At 51.3% G+C, this 18,696-nt stretch overlaps 11 protein-coding genes across 11 annotated transcripts; 3 read left to right on the top strand and 8 right to left on the bottom strand.

Annotated features, from left to right (window-relative positions):
* Window positions 1-159: 159 nt before the first annotated feature.
* Window positions 160-1,709, bottom strand: FDC1 (UbiD family decarboxylase; the record flags this gene model as incomplete). The annotated part of the gene is made up of 2 exons (XM_043283521.1): window positions 160-696; window positions 744-1,709. The coding sequence occupies 2 exons, from the start codon at window positions 1,707-1,709 to the stop codon at window positions 160-162; spliced, it is 1,503 nt and encodes a 500-aa protein (XP_043140791.1).
* A 3,119-nt stretch (window positions 1,710-4,828) lies between these two features.
* Window positions 4,829-5,579, top strand: ACHE_80179S (flavin reductase family protein; the record flags this gene model as incomplete). Its single annotated transcript, XM_043283522.1, has 2 exons — window positions 4,829-4,882; window positions 4,944-5,579. 2 exons carry the CDS (start codon window positions 4,829-4,831, stop codon window positions 5,577-5,579), a joined length of 690 nt encoding a protein of 229 aa, XP_043140792.1.
* Window positions 5,580-5,633: 54 nt separating this feature from the next.
* On the bottom strand, window positions 5,634-7,118 carry ACHE_80180A (flavin-containing monooxygenase; the record flags this gene model as incomplete). Its single annotated transcript, XM_043283523.1, has 1 exon — window positions 5,634-7,118. One exon carries the CDS (start codon window positions 7,116-7,118, stop codon window positions 5,634-5,636), a length of 1,485 nt encoding a protein of 494 aa, XP_043140793.1.
* A 336-nt stretch (window positions 7,119-7,454) lies between these two features.
* On the top strand, window positions 7,455-8,558 carry ACHE_80181S (lipase/thioesterase family protein; the record flags this gene model as incomplete). Its single annotated transcript, XM_043283524.1, has 2 exons — window positions 7,455-7,636; window positions 7,685-8,558. 2 exons carry the CDS (start codon window positions 7,455-7,457, stop codon window positions 8,556-8,558), a joined length of 1,056 nt encoding a protein of 351 aa, XP_043140794.1.
* Window positions 8,559-8,714: 156 nt separating this feature from the next.
* ACHE_80182A (uncharacterized protein) lies at window positions 8,715-9,765 on the bottom strand (the record flags this gene model as incomplete). Its single annotated transcript, XM_043283525.1, has 3 exons — window positions 8,715-8,976; window positions 9,030-9,423; window positions 9,471-9,765. 3 exons carry the CDS (start codon window positions 9,763-9,765, stop codon window positions 8,715-8,717), a joined length of 951 nt encoding a protein of 316 aa, XP_043140795.1.
* Window positions 9,766-10,105: 340 nt separating this feature from the next.
* Window positions 10,106-11,776, top strand: ACHE_80183S (cytochrome P450; the record flags this gene model as incomplete). The annotated part of the gene is made up of 2 exons (XM_043283526.1): window positions 10,106-11,110; window positions 11,159-11,776. 2 exons carry the CDS (start codon window positions 10,106-10,108, stop codon window positions 11,774-11,776), a joined length of 1,623 nt encoding a protein of 540 aa, XP_043140796.1.
* Window positions 11,777-11,855: 79 nt separating this feature from the next.
* On the bottom strand, window positions 11,856-12,377 carry ACHE_80184A (uncharacterized protein; the record flags this gene model as incomplete). Its single annotated transcript, XM_043283527.1, has 1 exon — window positions 11,856-12,377. One exon carries the CDS (start codon window positions 12,375-12,377, stop codon window positions 11,856-11,858), a length of 522 nt encoding a protein of 173 aa, XP_043140797.1.
* Window positions 12,378-12,571: 194 nt separating this feature from the next.
* Window positions 12,572-13,024, bottom strand: ACHE_80185A (uncharacterized protein; the record flags this gene model as incomplete). The annotated part of the gene is made up of 1 exon (XM_043283528.1): window positions 12,572-13,024. The coding sequence occupies one exon, from the start codon at window positions 13,022-13,024 to the stop codon at window positions 12,572-12,574; it is 453 nt and encodes a 150-aa protein (XP_043140798.1).
* A 61-nt stretch (window positions 13,025-13,085) lies between these two features.
* ACHE_80186A (uncharacterized protein) lies at window positions 13,086-13,727 on the bottom strand (the record flags this gene model as incomplete). The annotated part of the gene is made up of 3 exons (XM_043283529.1): window positions 13,086-13,404; window positions 13,469-13,557; window positions 13,605-13,727. The coding sequence occupies 3 exons, from the start codon at window positions 13,725-13,727 to the stop codon at window positions 13,086-13,088; spliced, it is 531 nt and encodes a 176-aa protein (XP_043140799.1).
* A 409-nt stretch (window positions 13,728-14,136) lies between these two features.
* Window positions 14,137-14,740, bottom strand: ACHE_80187A (MAPEG family protein; the record flags this gene model as incomplete). The annotated part of the gene is made up of 3 exons (XM_043283530.1): window positions 14,137-14,336; window positions 14,395-14,687; window positions 14,736-14,740. 3 exons carry the CDS (start codon window positions 14,738-14,740, stop codon window positions 14,137-14,139), a joined length of 498 nt encoding a protein of 165 aa, XP_043140800.1.
* Window positions 14,741-14,874: 134 nt separating this feature from the next.
* Window positions 14,875-17,051, bottom strand: ACHE_80188A (putative C6 transcription factor; the record flags this gene model as incomplete). The annotated part of the gene is made up of 4 exons (XM_043283532.1): window positions 14,875-14,946; window positions 14,998-15,054; window positions 15,100-16,596; window positions 16,644-17,051. The coding sequence occupies 4 exons, from the start codon at window positions 17,049-17,051 to the stop codon at window positions 14,875-14,877; spliced, it is 2,034 nt and encodes a 677-aa protein (XP_043140801.1).
* Window positions 17,052-18,696: the final 1,645 nt, after the last annotated feature.

Genomic DNA, 18,696 nt, shown 5'->3' on the forward strand with positions numbered 1-18,696 from the left:
TATCTCTACTCTTTCTACGTTGGAGTTGATGTCACGTGGATTAGTCAGCATTTTTAGTGCACACAAGCCAATCAGGTTTTGAGTTTAATCACATATAGTTATTATAGTGTAACACTTCGAATCTATCGCTTTATATACACAAATTCGCTATAGTATAGTTTAATCGCCGCGGAAGCCCATCTTCTTCCAGTTGGCCAACACCTTCGATTTCACCTCTTCCGGGAACGAGTGCTCGAAATCAGCAGCCTCCCAGTTCTTGCCAGTGGTATACTCAACGGGCAACAACGCATCCGAGACCACCTTACCGCCCTGGACCGGCGAGCCACTACCCTTACCCATATACGGAATCAACGGGAATCCGCGAACGTCTTCATAGTGTGTCTCATCCATACCAGGCCGGCAGCGAGTGGAGAAAGCCCACATGACATCCTTGCCGTCGTAGACATCGATGTCGTCCCCAACAAGCACGAGTCGGTGGATGGTGTATCCGGCTTTCTCGTTGAAGATGAGATCGCCAACCTCCTTACGGAATTCGACGCTGTTGGTGTTCATGCTCCGGAGCTTGGCGGTGTCGACGCGAAGAGCCACCCATGTGACTTGGGATTCGAAGGGCGAAAAGGCGTCGGTGATGGGGAGGCCGTTTTGTTGGCAGATCTTTCGGATTTCTGCGGCGGCAAGGGAGCCGATGAGTGTGTGCTATTCTGTTAGCTAAATCCTATACACGGAGTAAAGTGAATTGCTACCGTTTCATCAGTCAACCGTCCGCAGGACGACATCGGAAGAATAGGGTTGTTGCGGTATGTGATCCGATTCACCTTGTACTTGGGGCAAACGTGGACATCACCCGGGAAGATATATCCGTGCATTTCACCAAAAGGACCTTCTGGACCGCTCTCGGTGATAGACAAGGTACCTTCGAGGACAATCTCCGACGTCGCGGGCACGTACAAATTATTTGTGTCGCATTTGACGAGTTCCAACGATGAACCAGTCATCGCACCGACGTAGCCCGCCTCAGTCACGCCATCGGGGATGGGCATGCTAGAAGCCATGATAGCCGCAGGAGGTACACCGAAGGCTAACGCCCAAGGAACATCCTTTCCTTCCTTCTTCCACATCTGGTGGATTTGCCAAATGTGCTGAGGGGGAATGACGAGTCCGGTCAGATGCTTCTCGTCAGAAACCATAGCCCGGGCAATAGACCAGTTTGTCCATTTGCCGTCGGGAGTCTGGATGATGTGCATTCCATAGGTCTGGATGTATTTCCCGCCATCAGACTGGTGAACCATCGGAGCCGGAAGAGCCGTCAGGTTAATCTGCGACTCCTCGAGATGGTTCTCCTTGCAAGGTCCGGTGGGGAGGATCGTGGGCTCAATCGGAGGCATCTTGCTCGCAACAAGCATCTTGTCGAGAATCTCCCGCATAGACGCAGTGGGAGGGAGACCGAGATGCCGGGCCAAGCGGCCGTAGCGGTCTTTCGCGCCGTTTCTCAACGAACCGGGAGCTCCGAGAATACGGAAGAGACCGTATTGCATACCGATCACATTGTTGAACAGGGGTGCCTTGTCGTTAGTCTCGCAGACTCGACGGGTGATAGCTGCGGCTTCGAGATCGGCGTTGACGGGGATATCGATTTCGACGAGGTCGTTGTCGGCCTTTAGGGCCTCGACGAAGGAGCGGAAGCAAAGGTGAGCTTGCGTTTGAGACATGTTGGTAGATATCGATGTTATAGTGTGAACTACTGCAATCTAGATCAAGCTAATAGGGATCTGCGTCAATCTTTTATAGTCTGACTCGGATACGGAGTACGGTGACAATTAATCGGAATCCGGCATTCTGGCAATACCATTGTTGGCAGCCGTTGGGAAGGACTCGGGTCTCGCTTCTCGGGTTTTCGGTGCCTCGGGGTGGCCATTCTTCTGGCTCTGGTGTGGTCGGGAGATAGTTCGGCGCTCGGCATGTTATGACTTCATTTTCCTGAATCGGGCATACAGAACCAAATTTCAACGAGACGATAGTGCGAACGAAAGTAATACCTTCAGCTGCATCGTAAGCCGATTGTCTAATATATGCCATAATTGATCATCTAAGATACTAAGCGAGCGTAGTAGTGCTATACGGCAGCGATTCATTCTATTCATGCGGATCAAGTCACTGAGCACGCTCTCTTCATCCTACATCTTCCAATTGACCAACTTGGCTTCCCTATATACCTTGTGTCTTCTTGCCAATTTATCCACGCTGTCATTGATCTGAGCTCCTTGAGACGATGTCTCTTAATAATATGATGCAGAGCTGCCATTGTGAGTATCAATAGGCTACCATCGACCCCTGGATCGAACCATGGTAGCGATACGGATACTTCCATACTACAGATGACAGTATACAACAGGCTACAGCTCGACAAATAGCAGCCTGTTCGATAGAAAAAGGCCTGGACTTGACGGATAAAGCGTTTCCTTCAGTTCTGGACTCTCTTTTTTCTCACGACCGTCTCCTACTGATCCATCACAAACCATTTAAAAAAGCTATCGCTACTAACATACAGAAATGATGCCTTTCTTCAGCATGCCTCCCGAGTGCAAGTCATTTTTCTCCGGGGACATGAAAAAGGCCAGAGCGAGCCAAGACGATTCTATCGAGCTTACTGACATGGGAAGCAACTCCTCGCCTAGCGAAGACGAGACAATAGCAGAGAGGCTTCTTCGCGAGGCGGTAGATGACACCTCTCTGCGTTGCGAGATCGAGGACATTCTCTCCAATCATGGCATCTCATTCCAGGAGGTCACTTTCGAAATGGGAGACGGGACTTGCGATAAGAACGGAGTACCTATCACACATGTGCGGGTGAAAGGAATCACCGGTCATGTGCCGTGTTCGACCTGGTTAGAAGCAGAGGGGAAGGTCGCAGAAGCGTTTTTGAAAAGAGGCTTGGGAATATCTTCCAGGTTGACATAAAGCCTGACATGCTTACCAAGTCTGTAGAGCCTGTTAGGCGTGTTAAGGAATCTTCTGCGTCTGACTTTGTTTGGTTTCGCTTGTTCTGATGATTTGCGTTTTCGAGTACGGAGTTTGTGTATTTAATTGTTAGGGATTTGAATTCATATCAATTTTTTCCTGCAGCACAGCTCCTGCTCAAGAGAGCATCTGTAATGAATTAGATATGGGCATTAATAATAAATTGTTAGAAATAAGTAGCCAGTTTCCATCCTTTTCCTGTAGGTCTGCACTTTCCCTTCTCATACACGCTCCTATAGCTAAAATTTTACTCCCATCCCTTTCCCCGGCCATTATACACTCTGTTTATTGCAATAGCCGCCGCCTTGTCTTTTCGTGCTCCACTTGGGCCTCCATTGCTGCCTGGTGTGCTAGTGCCTCAGAATTTCTTCATACTGACCATCAGAGAATCTATAGTCAAAGGCAGCAGCAGCTACACCTTCATCTTGCTGTCCTCTCTCTCAACCCTCTTACGTCAATTCAACAATCTTCATTGGATCAATTTTCTGAATCCAAATACACACGCCATGCCACATGCTCATGGATTCGGTCTCATTATCACATACTTTGAGAGAGGCTTCCTGCCATTGATTGTCTGCTATGGCTTGGGAGTTGCCTCGACGCTCATGATTCTCGATATCGACTCTAACATTGGGTCTCTAACGCATATGCCAACATATCCCAGAAACTTCTTGGCATAATAACCAGGCTATGGGAAATAGAGAACAACCAAGCGCAAGAGAGATGATTTCCTACGAGTCAAGCGAAGAAAATCATTCATAACTGGTAATAGATAGGGGGTTTTTGTGGAATGCCACTTGCTCGCATTTATACTGATTAATTTTGCTTTTCGCGTCGGACTTGGGTAAATCGTATAGGCAAGGTAGAGGCTAGTTCTGAAGCATAGATGATAGTCCTAGAATCTGCTTCCTTATCTGTGCTTCTTGATAGTGTAACTCTACCGCTATATGTACTCGACTCTGACCTTTGCCGTAGACCAGGTACTGTGCCCGTTCTTGTAGCAAGAAGCATCAAGTCGAGACATATAATTGAGTCCGAAGTCAGTTGGACTTCAGAGTCGGATCCTCTACGATTTTGGGTGGTCTATAGGATACTCCGGAGTGAAAGAGTGGTGCTTAGGGAAACGTTGACACAAGTGCCGGAGTTTGCCATTGTACTCTGTGGTGCGGCGTTGGCTGCTGTTCGTCAGAAATTATGTTTACTGAAAATAAATTCAATGGGATATGCGTTTGGGGATTATAAGGGCTGCCAGCTGAAAGATAATAGAAATTCGGTCATGGCATAAATCTGGCTACTACAGACGATCTTCAGATTAGGGTTCGTTGTATACAATTCGTCCAGTGGGCTTTAGCAGATTGTTTGTGCACTGGCTCTCCTCGATGTAGATCTATTTCAGCACCGATTTCGGGTTTGTTCTGGCATTGGCCAATCTCTTCCATGGCATAGTCGACATTATTTACATCAAAAGGGCGCAGAGGCGAGCAAATCAACCAGTAGGAGCAATCCAAGCGACCTTACAGATATTTCTTGTATTTCAGCATTCATAAGCATAACCTACTGCAACCTTATGCTCCACCCCGAAAATCCGAACCACGCCGCAGTGTGGACCATCCACGCAACTAAGCTTCCTTCTAGGTCCGGTTCAACGCTTTCCCGATACAATACTATGCCCTCCGTGTTCCGAGTTCCGCTCGCTATTCTGGGACTTCCCCACAGTTTCGGGACTCGGTCATGATTAGCTTAAATAGCAACCGCGGGGTGCTCGATATCCCCATGTCGACACATATCCAAGAACGCAAGCAAAGTCAAGATGTTCTACCAACCAGGCACGACACCGCATAATCTTCCCCATGACCCGTTTAAGGTACTACTCTCGCTTTCTTTCCTGCAGAACGAAGTCCATCGCATGCTAATATGCAACACAGGCCTGCGTGGTCCCCCGCCCAATCGGCTGGATCAGCACCAAATCCCACGACGGCCACGCCAATCTCGCCCCGTACTCCCAATTCACAAACCTAACCTTCGACCCGCCCTATGTCATGTTCTCCGCGAACCAAACGCCCTCCCAAACGCGCAAAGACACCGTCATCAATGCAGAAACCACGGGCCATTTCGTCTGGAATCTAGCGACTTACGACCTCCGCGAAGCTGTGAATATCTCCGCGGAACAAGTCCCATACGGGACGGACGAGTTTGCACGCGCGGGATTGGAGAAGGAGGATGCGAATTTGATGGATGTACCTATGGTCAAGGACTCGCCGGTGAAGTTCGAGTGTGTGTATCATTCTACGATAAGGTTACCTGCAAATCCGCCCATGGGAACTGTTGATGTTGTCATTGGGAAGGTGGTGGGGGTTCATGTGGATGAGAGGGTGTTGACGGATGGGAAGATTGATGTGCGCAAGACGAAGCCCATTGCAAGGTGTGGGTATTTCGAATATGCGGTTGTGCAGGACACGTTTGAGATGGTTATTCCTGGGGGGAAGGAGATCCTTTATGGGTTGGAGGGGAGTGCGAAGAAGAATGCCGAGATGCCGAGGTTGCAACCACGTGCGGAGTAAGTACATTATATCATAACCCTGCATAACTTCGAGCATTGCATAAATGTACATAGTTTATAAATCCTTCTTCTTGACAACATGAAGATCCTGGTTGAAATTCCCCCACTTGGCGAAAGACAGATCTGAAATATAGTTATCCCTCGGCCTCCACGGTGCCCGATCAGCTGCTTTGGGCAGGTGCTTCTCAGCAACGGTGACGTATGTCGAGTTCAGGTTCAACAACCGTCTATCTTCCAAGTGCGTGTTTGCAGCCAGGCGCGGCGTCGCAGCGACAACACTGTTATCTTCCATCCACCGCAGCAACCGGGTGATAAAGTGCGCTGTCGCATCAGCACCGAGTGTCCACGATGCATTCGTGTATCCAATTACAAACGAGGCATTCGGAACATCCTGCAACATCACGCCATTCCAGAGGTACTTTTCGCCAATATGAACTGGTTCACCGTCAACGGTGATGGATGCCCCGCCGGCGATCTGCAGCCGCAGACCAGTAGCCGTGATTAGAATATCAAGATTCTCGAGACTGTCGCCCGAGGCAAACTTGATACCGTTCTCCGTGACTTGGTCGATCGTATCCGTTTTGATATCTGCGCGGCCCTTGCGCAGCGCTTTGTAGAAGTCCCCGTCCGGTGACACGCACAGGCGCTGGTCCCAGGGGTTATACCGCGGGTTGAAGTGCGGGTTCCATGGGATGTGCGCGGGAAGCTGGCTCTTGGTACGCATGCTCAGGATAAACCGTGCCAGCCAGGGGAAGGACTGGCAGAAGAGGAAGAAAAGCCGGGACGTCCAAATCCATGAAATGCGCTGCAATTTGCGCGACCATGACGAGGGCAAGAAGTATGACCAGATGGACTGGTTGCGGTTCGGGAGGGAGAGGATGTATGTTGGGGAGCGCTGGACCATGGTGCAGAGGCGGGCTTTTTCGGCCAGGTTCGGGAGCAGGGTCACGGCTGTTGCGCCGGAGCCGACGATTGCAATGTTCTTATCGGTGTAATCGAGGTCTTCGGGCCAGAATTGCGGGTGGATGACCTGGCCACGGAAGTTGTCGAGACCCGGGATGGGTGAGTGAAGCGGTTGGTTGTAGTCGTAGTAGCCCGTGCCCCAGACGATAAACCGCGCGTTCATGATTTTGGTCTTGCCATCGTGCTCAACGGTCAGCGACCAGAGGTTCTCGTCGGAGGACCAGTCTGCGGCGAGGACTTTGTGTTGCAGGTGGATGTGCGGCGTGATTTTGTACTCGTCTGCGGTGTTGCGCAGGTACTTTGCTATCGATTCGCCGGTGGCGATCGGGTTATTTTGGTTCCAGGGATGCCATGCGAATCCGAAGGTGAAGAGATCCGAGTCAGAGCGGATACCGGGGTAGCGAAAAAGATCCCACGTCCCACCGAGGGCATCACGGGCTTCAAGGATAGCGTAGGAATGGTTAGGGAAAGCAGATTGAACGCGGTATGCGGCGTTGATGCCAGAGATACCGCCACCAATAATAACAACGTCAGTGGTCTGTGTGTCTGCCATGTTGACGCTTGGAAGATTTGACATCGTAGTGTTCTGGAAGAGGAAGACGCAAATAATATACTTGAAAGATGCTCGCAAGAATTGCGGAAAATAGCAAAGATTGGCCAATCAACGGCCACTTGCCGATCCACGGTTCATGGACAGCCGAGTTTCCTAATGCGGTATTCACGATGCTATTCAATTTCGAGATTCATATTCAGATCAGATGAGAGATCTGACCTCGGACTGCTAACTGTTCTCAGACCGAGGTTCATTCTTTGGGTAGTGTTTGCGATGCTCGCAAGCCCATATGTATTTGTACGTAGTCCGGTGTCCTGTCCCCCTTGTTTCTGTGCAACACACTGGTAACACCGTGCAACAATGACACAACTCACCCTCCGGCAGAAGCTGGACCTGATCCCAGCCATCGCCTCCATTTGGCTGACCATTATCTTCGCCGCGCTAACCGGCTTTTTTCAACGCCGAGCTAAGACGTGGTACTTGCATATATGTTATGCAGTCTTGCGAAAGGCTACCCGGCGACTATCGCCGTTGCAGATGCAGTGCGTTTCTACCTACATTTTTGAATAAGTCTATGTTAACTAGTATAGATGGGTGTCCCCCTCCACAAGCGCAATGTACAGCAAGTACATGGCCAAAACTAAACAACCACCGCGCACCGTGTCCCTAGAATCCGGCGGATACGGACACTGGATCGGATCCCCTGACGCCTCGCATGTGCTTATCTGGTACCACGGCGGCGGCTTCGGGCTCCCAGCAAACAGAGGCTACTTTAAATTTTTCGCGCGACTGCTAGCAGACGCGAATAAATCGCAGCCAAACTCGCTATCCGTGTTCTGTCTGACTTACACGCTCGCCCCGCACGCACAATACCCAACCCAACTCCGCCAAGCAGTCGACTGTCTACGCCATGTGCTAGAAACCCATACACCGGAAAAAGTACTCCTAGGTGGCGATTCCGCCGGTGGCAACCTCGTCGGCGGGGTGCTATCGCATCTCGCACACACCCACCCCGAAATCAAACCCATCAAGCTCTCCGGCGCCCAAATCAAGGGTGCCATAATGCTAAGCCCCTGGACATCGCTGGACAGCGAATTCCCCGATCAAATCATAGATTCGCGGGGCGACATTATTACCGAATATGTAGCGGCCCCTTGGGCGGGCGCGTACCTCGGTTCGGCGGCGCGAGACTTTTACACGGATCTGTCGCGGGCGCCGACGGAGTGGTATGCGGCTTTTCCGGTGGAGCGGATGCTTGTTTGTGCGGGGGGCACGGAGATTATGCTTCCGTTGTTGGAGGATTTGGCGGGTAAGATAAAGGCAGGGAGACAGGTGGAATTTGTCGTTGGGGAGAGGGAGTGTCATGTTGCGCCGGTTTATCATTTGTATGTTGGGGAGGGGACGGAGACGGAGCAGGGAAGGGAGGTTAAGGTATTTTTGCGGGAGTGTATCGGGAAGGCATAGTAGTGCATCGGTCATAGTACATACTTATGCTCGTGATTTAGTTCATAGGAAATGATACCAGTACATAAGGTATATTCTGTACATAAATGATACTCAGACATAACGAATTGGAATAATCATACAGATTCATACATAACAAGTACATAACTAAACAAATCATTGACAATTGCGCAACTTCCGCAGAATCCCCGATCCAATCCCCCGAGCAGCCTCCTGCATCCACGACGGAAACGCTCTAACCAGCGAATAGTGAGTCAGCCGCGAGGGCAGGATCACCTGGCCACTGCTCTGTGTCAGAATCTGCTTGACGACTGCCGCCGACACAGTCTGGGGAGTCAACACCGGCTGATTGAATTGGTCACCGGCGTCGGTGAGCTGCTTGATCATGGCTGTGCGCACCCATAGGGGGTGAATCACGCTGCGTGCGTTAGTACGAAGCGTGTTTAAACAAACTGTTTTTGGAAGACTCACCTAGTCCGAACCTTGGGGGCATGGTACCAGAACTTCAACTCCTGTCTCAACCCCTCATGGAACGCCAGCGCACTGGACTTCGTACAGCAGTAATCCACCATCTCACCCAACGCCATGAAACTAGCCATGCTGGCAATCGTAATCACATGGCCGTGGTTCTTCTTGATCATGTCTGGAAGGAACTCCCGGACAGTCATGAAGTGCGAGACTGTGTTCACCTCGAAGGTCTGCCGGATCTTGTCCTCGGGTTCCTCGAGGATGGTCCCGTCATGGCCTACACCGGCGTTGTTGATGAGGACCGTGGGTTCTCCGTGTGCCTGACGGATCTTGTCTCCGACGGTCTTCAGGCTGGCTGAATTTGTGATGTCGCAGATGTAAAAGGACACGTTTTTGGCTGGTCTTGTTAGTCCCGCTCTTTTCAATCTGAACAGGGAAACATACGCAGCTTGAATTCAGGCTCCTTGACGTCCACAATAACCACTCTAGCACCCGCCTGCGATAGATCCTCCATGATCTGACGGCCAATACCGCCGGTACCCCCGGTGAGAAGAACCAGCTCCTTTTCACCCTGCCAGGAGTCTGAATTCCAATTGTTCAGACTCCATCTGGACAGCGTGCGGTTTGTATATCTCAAGAATCCCAGGGCCAAAATCGCGGCCAGGGAGTTCTGGGCCAGTGGCGACTGGAGCACCTGCTGGACTTGGGGGTGGGCTGTGAGTTCTTTGAATTGGTCCATTTTCGGTCTTTATCAATGTAATCGGTACTTGCAGTTAATTTGCGTATATTGCACTGGATGATAGATCACTTATAAGTCTCCAGAAGAAGATATCCTCGGCTCACATGGAGTTGATATGGTTGGGGTATGGTTGGGTTTGAGTTATTACCCGATGGGGAAATCGTTGCGAATTGAAGATCTCAATGATGGGGTTGCGAGTTGAATATTTGGAGCCCCGGATGAATATGCATTGATCTCCGTGGATAATATATTAGCTGCCTGGAGACAGTATGATTGTCCTCTGAATATCTATTATTGCACGGGGCAATTATCAATTTATATACTCTTGAACAGTGCAAAAATGCTCCATCTGACGGGCCTGGCCATTATCCAAGGTTACATTGTCCAACACTTCTTCTTCCCCGAATACCACTTCCGCACTATCGTCTTCACTTCTCTCTGCCTCAATGTTTTCCTCTACGCTTTCTACCGGCTCTTAATCTACCCCTACTTCCTCAACCCCCTCCGCCATCTCCCCACCATCCCCGGCCGCCCGCATGTAAAAATCATCTTCGACAACCCCCGCGGCCGCATTCCCCTTGAATGGATCCGATCAGTCCCCAACGAGGGCCTCATCCACTTCCGCAATGTTTTTTCGCAGTCCATGCTGCTCGTCACGAGCCACCAGGCACTGCTCGATGTGATGTCCTCGCGCACGTATGATTTCGAAAAGCCATGGCGTGCGCGCGACTTTCTCGCGCGGATCATCGGGTTCGGACTCATTCTGAGCGAGGGACAGGCGCATCGCAAGCAGCGCCGAGCGCTGACTCCGGCCTTTAATATCAAGAACATCCGTGCGTTATACGGGTTAATGTGGGAGAAGACGGGCCTGCTCTTGGATGAAATGGAGTCGGAGCTGCGGCGCAATCCGTTCGAGGAGGTGTCGACGATGGGCAAGATTGAGTTGAGCATCTGGGCTAGTCGACTTACCCTTGATATCATCGGTCCGGCTGCGATGGGACGCGACTTTCAGTCTCTGCATAATCCTGAGAATAAGGTAGCGGATAGCTTTACTGCGATTCTGGAACCGACGCGCGAGAAGATGGCTTTCCTGGCGATCAACTTTGTGCTGCCGCAGTGGTTTGCCAGACGTCTGCCATGGTCTTTGAATAAGGTTGTTGACAACGAGACTGGATTCCTGCGCGACCTCTGCAATGAAATTGTCCAGGAGAAGAGGGCAGCTATTGTGGCCTCTGGAGCGACGGCCAAGGAATTGGAAGCCGATATTCTGGGAACCATGATGATGGGCGGTGATTTCACCGATGACGAGTTGGTCGACCAGATGTTGACTTTCCTCGCTGCTGGCGTACGTCCTGCCCCCGCTCCATCTTACAAGTGATACTAACAAAAGCAGCACGAAACGACAGCCAGCGCCCTGACCTGGGGCTGCTACCTCCTCACCCTCCACCCGCAATACCAAGACCGCCTCCGCGCCGAAATCCGCGACCGCATCCCCTCCGGCAACGCCCCAATCACCTGGTCCGACCTCGAATCCATGCCTCTCCTCAACGGTGTCTGCCAGGAAGTCCTCCGCCTGTACCCAACCGTCCCGGTGACAATCCGCGAATCCGTCCGCGACACCATCGTCGCGAACAAACCCGTTCCCAAGGGCACGCGGCTCATCCTCTGCCCGTATGCTATAAACCGCAGTCCTGAGTTCTGGGGTCCTACGGGTGAGAATTTCTTGCCGGAACGATGGATCGATACGGATCCTGTGACGGGGAAGCAGACGCCGAATCAGCATGGTGGGGCAGGGACGAATTTCGCGCAGATTACGTTCTTGCATGGGCAGAGGAGTTGTATTGGGAAGGACTTTGCGAGGGCGGAGCTGCGGTGTGCTATGGCGGGTGTTGTTGGACGGTTCAGGTTTCGCATGCAGGATCCTAAGCAGGAGATTCATATTGCTGGGGCTGTGACTACGAAGCCGGTGGAGGGGATGCATTTGGCTATGGAGAGGGTGGACAGTTGGTAGTTGTGTCATGATTTATGCTTATGAATGTCAACATCAATAGGAATATGAATGTACATGAACTTTTGATGGAAATACAGAATCAATGCATATGTTCATCTTCCTCTTCGGCCTCGTTCCACCCCTCAAACCCATCTTCCCAGATATCCATCATGGCATCTTCCTTGTCTTCCCGGGACCCATCACCCTCCATAATGCCCTCCCATTGCTTCATCTCCTCATCATTCAACAAACACTGATCGAACACTTCCGTGACCCTGTCCGTATCAATGCCCTCCCCAATCATCACAATCTCTTGCCGACGATCACCCCAGCGTCCGTCAAAGTCATTCTCAATTGATTTGCGGACATCTTCGTCCTCTGGCCAATTAGCCTTATCTTCCTCAGCGAACCACTTCCCACCACAGGAAATAGTCAGGATGGCGCCAGCTTGGGACCATTCGCCTGATTGGAAGGGGCGGGTTGCCAGCCAGAAGAAGCCTTTGCTGCGGAGGAGGGAGGAGAAGGCGGGGTGGTTGCGTTTGTTTTGGAGGGCCTCGTCGGGGTCGATTACGATTTCATTTTCTTCGTCGTCGTCGTCGTCGTCGTCGTCATCTTCGTCCATTTTGTCATCACCTTCGTTTTCGTCGTCTTCCTCGTCGTTTTCTTCGTCTCCGTCTTCTTCGCCGTCTCCATGTTGTAGCAGGATGAACTTATCATGCAGCAAATCCCACAGCTTCCGGGGGTTAAACGGGCGTCTCGCCGAGTACACAAAGTTATTAATCCCATACCTACAACATTACTTGTTAGCATTACCGATCAATCACATATGAAGGGGGAAGGGGCGTACTCCAAAGTCTCCGGCTTCGGCGCCATCCGGTCCCCGTTCCCCGTCTTCTGCATAGTCATCTCATGCAGACTCCTCAACCAGCCCGCACCACTAGCAGCCTTGAGGAAATCAAACCGGCCAGTGGAGATGATCTCCCTCACATCGACTTTCGAGTACTTCGACTCAAGGACCTTGGCACTAGGGTTCAGGAGTGTAAGGAGGTGTTTGATGCGCTGCAGACGGGGAGGATCGATCATATCGGTTTTGTTGATGATGAGGACGTCTGCGAACTCGATCTGGTCAACTAGGAGGTCTGAGATTGTGCGCTCGTCTTCGGGGACGATGTCATCGCCGTAGCGGTCTGAGAGGAAATCGGCTGTGTCGAGGTTGGCGTAGATGTTGAATGCGTCGAGGACGGTGACTGTCGTGTCGAGGCGGGCCATTGTGTGCAGTCCGTTCTTCTTGCTTTACCAGGAGTTCTCTGTCAGCGTATGTCCGCTCAAATCAGATCCAATTCCAGGGAGGGAAGACATACACATCAACTAAAACCGCCTTATCCTCCTCACTCAACTCCCCTAACTCCTCCTGATCAAACACAGCGCCAAACTCGGTCGTAAACGTCTCCGCAACCTGCATCGGCTCGCTAATCCCCGTGCTCTCGATAACAACATATTGCACGTCGTTCTTTTGAGCCAGGCGGGCCAGTTCGGCGAGGAGGTCGCCGCGGAGGGTGCAGCAGATACAGCCGTTTTGGAGCTGAATGAGTTTTTCTTTGGTCTGGGTTACGTGGTGGTGAGTTATTAGGGTTGCGTCGATGTTCAATCTGTTCCGGATGGTTAGATTGTGCGGTAAGGGGGTTGATAGGGAGATAAGGAGGGATGGCTTACCGACTCATGTCATTGACGATGACGGCGATTCGGAGACCATGGTCTGGTGATTTAAGGATATGTTCGAGAAGGGTTGTTTTGCCGCTTCCCTGGTTCAGTTAGCTCTGTCTCAACACAATCATGTCAGGGCACGCACCAAAAACCCCGAAAGAAGCGTAACAGGCAACGCCCTCTTCTCCCCCATCTCCTTGCCTGTAACCTGGTGCACAGGCTGCTGGACGGGGTACGAGAGGGTATCTGTGCCTGAATTAATGACCATTACGTTTATTTGATTCGAATTCTTGAAAAATGTTACAGATTCTGGATCTTTTGCTACGGTTTCCTTGTTTATATACCCTACTATAAACGAGAGATACCTTGGGGACTTCCTCCAAGGTACACTGTCCCCAGTTCATCCAGGGAAATTGTATGTTTCTTACGGGTTGTCTGTAGACTAGGGTTGTGGTGCTTAGAATCCCAGAGTGCTGATTGGTGAATTCAGTCTCCAAGGTACTACAGCAGGGTCCTCACGGCGTCTACCCGGTGTGCGAGGGCGAATCATGGCTCACTGATTACTTGCTAGACTTCGTAATAAATTATATTCTGTACATCGTCATACTAGTCACTTTATGTGCCGTTGCTTAACACTCCGTGTGCGTGCGGAGTAGTGTGTAGTAGCATCCACTCGGTTACAGCCTCTTCCCGGCCAACACCAATGCGGTGATACAGGCCGAATTGCCCGACCACCACAGCAGCGACCGGATGAAACTCAATGGCTCGGACTCGATAAACACATAGGCGAGGCCGAATGCGACGCGCGACAGGGTGTACCAGACGCCGATGGTGTTGATTGTCTCGCTGGGGACCCCGGCCTGCACCGCCAGGAGGACTGTACACATTAGCGCCCGTAATTAGAGAGAACGACTCCTAGAGGGAAGGAAACGTACTGCCAGCAACGAAGAATGGGAATCCCTCAACAGCGTTGGCATGCGCGGCCTCCTGTCTCTTCAGCCGGTTCAGCGTCGTCCGGCTCAACTTGCCCGCCTGCACGGCAGCCTCGCCGTATTTGCTCAGATCCTCGCGGGGCGCGACGTTGTGGTCGAGTCCATGACGGATTTTACCGCCCCGGGTGCTCATGAGGGCATAGGCGAGGACGAAGTTGGCGACAAGGTAGCCCGCCGCGTAGTTGGGGGGTTGTTGGCCGGATGCAGCACGGAGGCCGAGGGTGGTCAGAATGGTCCTATGCCATTAGAATTGTTATCATATTCTCATATTATGATACACTTACGACATATCGTTGAATTGGTGGTTGTACTTTCGTAGAATGTAGACGTGTACGGATAGAATGACGAGGGGGATCGACTGTTTATACCCCGGACCTCGGTGATTGGCATTAGACAAACTTGCTTTCAGCTGAACAATTCAAATCAGTTCCCGGAAACTAGTCCATTCCATTCCGGGCCGTCGGACAAATCAAACAGTGTCCCAAAATCAAGTGCCTGTAGCGTCAGCATACTGAATACCTTATTGGGAGACCTCAGGGTACATACTGAAAGATCGCTGAAATCTATCGGAAACACATGGACCGGGTCGAATACAGACGGGGTCTGGAAATTAGCAACTTCACTTCTTGGAGACCGAGTTGAACCCACCTTATCACGGTCCTCTACGAAGTCCATCACCGCCTTACAAGCCGAGAGCACCTCCTCCGACGCCCGCCCAATCGCAACATGTACATCTTCCCCATTCAACTTTGCTTTGACCGATGCAAACACCATACAGAGGAAAATATACGCTTTGCCTCCTTTACCGTTAGGATAGACTCGTGACTGCAAAGCCTGGATCATCCGTTCAACCGTCCGCATCATCACGGTCTGTTGCGACCGTACCAGATCCGTCAATTGGCCTCCGGGTGACGTCTCCTCCATTTGTAGCTGCAATTCCGCGCAGACGGTCATAGCCGCGTAAAAGAATTCATGCCGGAACATGCTAGGTGCCAGGTCCCTCATATGCGCATGAGGTGCATCCTCCTCGAGCATCGAGAGAATGTGCAGCGACGACTCTAGGCAGATTTTCCGCGAATATGTGTATTTCGGAGATTGCAGAACTGAAAAGTAAAACGGTCGATGCAGGATGAGTAGATATCGTCGCATTGTAAACGAATAAAGCGACTTGGCAAAGGTCATCCCACTGCCATGTTCGAATGCAGCTAATCCCTCCTCCATGTGTCGGATTAACATGTCGCTCATGCGCAAGGCTTCGTCGTATGTTAGCGTGAACTTCAGACTGTTGACCATCTCCATGATCTTTATTCGCACCGGCAGCGACCGAGACAAAACGGCTTGAAAGTATCCATCAGAGACACCAGCCTTCGGTGCAGGATCCTCTGCCATGTCCTCTTCCAGATCGGAATCATTGAAGTTCGATGGTGCATCGCAATCGCATTCTTCCAGGTCAATAGACGGTCGCATGCCACCGTCCGCCGATGATTGTAGATCCAGTTCTACGATCGTAGCCCACAGACGACGACGCATCTCGGCCCAGAATTTAGAATGCCGAAACCGTCGTGGATTCCGGTGTAATCCCATTGTCAGCGCAGTTCTCGTTAATGACCCCGATGCTATCCAGGTGATATCCCCGTCCGTCGCATCTATTTGTCGCGCAAGCATCAAGAGACACTGGATCTGGAGGAGGTCATAATTGATGTTGGCACCCACAAACACAGACGTAACCCAGGACTGAACAGCCATGATCCATCGGCTCGTGGTCTGGTGCATAGACTCTCTTCCTGTCGGCTTAGTCTCCGGTGAGTAGAAGCTACTGCCAACGGCCATCACGGCCAGCAGTTTAGCTAGAAACACCGTGTCTGCGTTCATGGGATCTGTCCAATACGCCTCATACTGCCGCATAAACTCCTGGTAGTGTAAGATCCGATGCGTAGTTTCGAACGTCGACAGATATAAATGCACCAGCTGGTCCGCAAACGGCCGAGCAGGGACCATCTCCTCCAGCCGGAACGCATGATCGCGATACGTGCGCTGGTGATTCTGTCGCTCCCGCGACCACATTTGGTGCTTGAGCTTTTCCATATCACCTCTCTGGTTTTTGTTTTTGGACTCACGGTGCAGGAAACCCCCGACATGTGGGAACTGCCTGGATTAGCCCGGTTCGCCATGCTATAAGGGAAAAAACTTACCAAAGACATGAACAACGCGTAATTCGACCGACCAACATATCTCGTTCCGCCATTCGAGCCCCGAAAACACTGATCCGGCAACGATTCAACAACCTCAGCAACACCATCCGGCCGTCCCGCGTCCGACAGATCACCCAGCGTATCGGGCGTATGAATAGGCGCGCCCTGTCTGGCAATAGCATGCTCTAATGCTTTCACCCTCCCGCGCAGCTCCTGCATCTCATCCTGCCGCGAAGCCGGCTTGGTGACTCGATTCCGCGAGTCAAACACGTGCATCCCACTGGAAAGCGACGCATGATTACTAGCACTGGTAGCCAGCACTGGCGGAGTACTATTCAGCCGCTTCTCATGCAGATCTACATCCCTCCATTGACTCATGTAAGAAGCATACGAGCACTGATCTGGCATCTTGGACTTGACGCATTGCGCGCACGGCATGGACCTGTCGCATTTGAGCTTGCGGCGTCTGCAGATTGTACAGGAAAGAGGAGGTCTGCGGCGACGGGGGGGTTCCATTGCGCTGGTTTTCCCAGAATTTATATGCAGTATGTTCTGTTGTTGTGATTGTTTGATTGAAGAGGAAGAATAAGATATGGCCGGAGATGAGAGACGCGAGTCGGAATTACCGGATGCAGAATGCCCGGAGATACTGCTTCTTTTTCGGTAATGATCTCCGTCATTATTATTATTTAATCAAGTTTATTGTCCATACCGAGCCCTAGAGCTATGACAGACCATGATTCGTGGACTCGAGGCCGGTAGCTATTCTACAGTCTCTTATCCCTATATGTTCCTTGGGCACTAGCCCCCTTCTATACTCTTTCTGGTCCTTTTCCTCGCCCCAAACCGCCTGTATGCGCAGGGCTTTCGAGCAGAGTGCTCTCCTTGTGTTCCAGAGCAGGGTGGGTGTGGCCTAAGCTGGAATTCAGCTTAGGCTACCCTCCCTGCTATCCTTCACCTGTTCTAATCGCCTCTTCCAATGCTTCCAGACCCCACTCGTCGTCTCTTTGGGTCCTTTCCGCTGTTCGCTGTAGGTGTGCTCGGGGTAGAGCTACACTGGTGCTGGCTAGGAATTGTAGCAGCGCCTTGGTAGCTTTGGGCTCTCCTAGAAGTCGTCCCTGCGGGTGATCCTCTGCCGCAGTGGGTCTCACAACCCCATCCCGCTCCAAATCCCCGTAGAGCTTGTTTCGTTGGTGTCGCCATTTCCGGCATTCAAAGAGAAGGTGGTGTACTGTTTCCTTTGATAAGCCACAATCTCTGCAGGTTGCATCCTCTTGGGCCTTGATCTGATGTAGGTATACCCCAATGGCTGCATGTCCTGACTTCAGTTGAAAATACCGGCTTGCCAAGTGCTTGGGAGCAACTGCAGCTGTTGGGTTGAGCCGCCAGTTCTTCTGCGGCCTGTACATTCGTTGACCTTGTTGGAATCGTTGGCTGAGTTCCTTAGTGAGCCATGTCTGCTTTTCTGTTGTGATGGCTTCTGTTCGGGCTCTACGGGCAAATGCCAGGGAGATCTCTCTTGGGCCTCTTCCTGGGGGTTTGTTGGCTGCCTGCTTTGCTACCTGGTCGGCTCTCTCATTTCCTTCTACCCCAGCATGTCCCGGAACCCACTGGACAGTATGATCTCTGTTATCTGATATGAGATATGATCTAAAGTACATAGCAAGGGACTTTCGGTGGGCGCTGTGGATGAGCACCGATGGCAATGATCGTGGAGAGCATATTGCATGAAGTCTCGGTCTTCTTCGTATGCATTCATTGAGTCGCATATACGGTAGCTGGGTTCATTTTCTTCAGTGTCTTGCCGAACGACCTCGGACTCCTCCCCAGTTAATTCCCCCGAGGAATGCTGATCCAACCATGATGGAAAATTTTGATATATTCGAAACGACGCAAAACCATGAGGAGGAAGTTGGTGTTTGCATTTTAGTGTCGAGTCAGCCTTGTCGGTTGTCCTCTTATGATTGGTGTGCGCCATCTCGTTACCTACTCCGGACGTTAGGTTATACACTAATCTGTAGTTACTTTTGTACGGAGTGCAATGAAATGATGT

The sequence above is a fragment of the Aspergillus chevalieri genome, chromosome 8 (assembly GCF_016861735.1).
Source record: "Aspergillus chevalieri M1 DNA, chromosome 8, nearly complete sequence".
Taxonomy (NCBI): domain Eukaryota; kingdom Fungi; phylum Ascomycota; class Eurotiomycetes; order Eurotiales; family Aspergillaceae; genus Aspergillus; species Aspergillus chevalieri.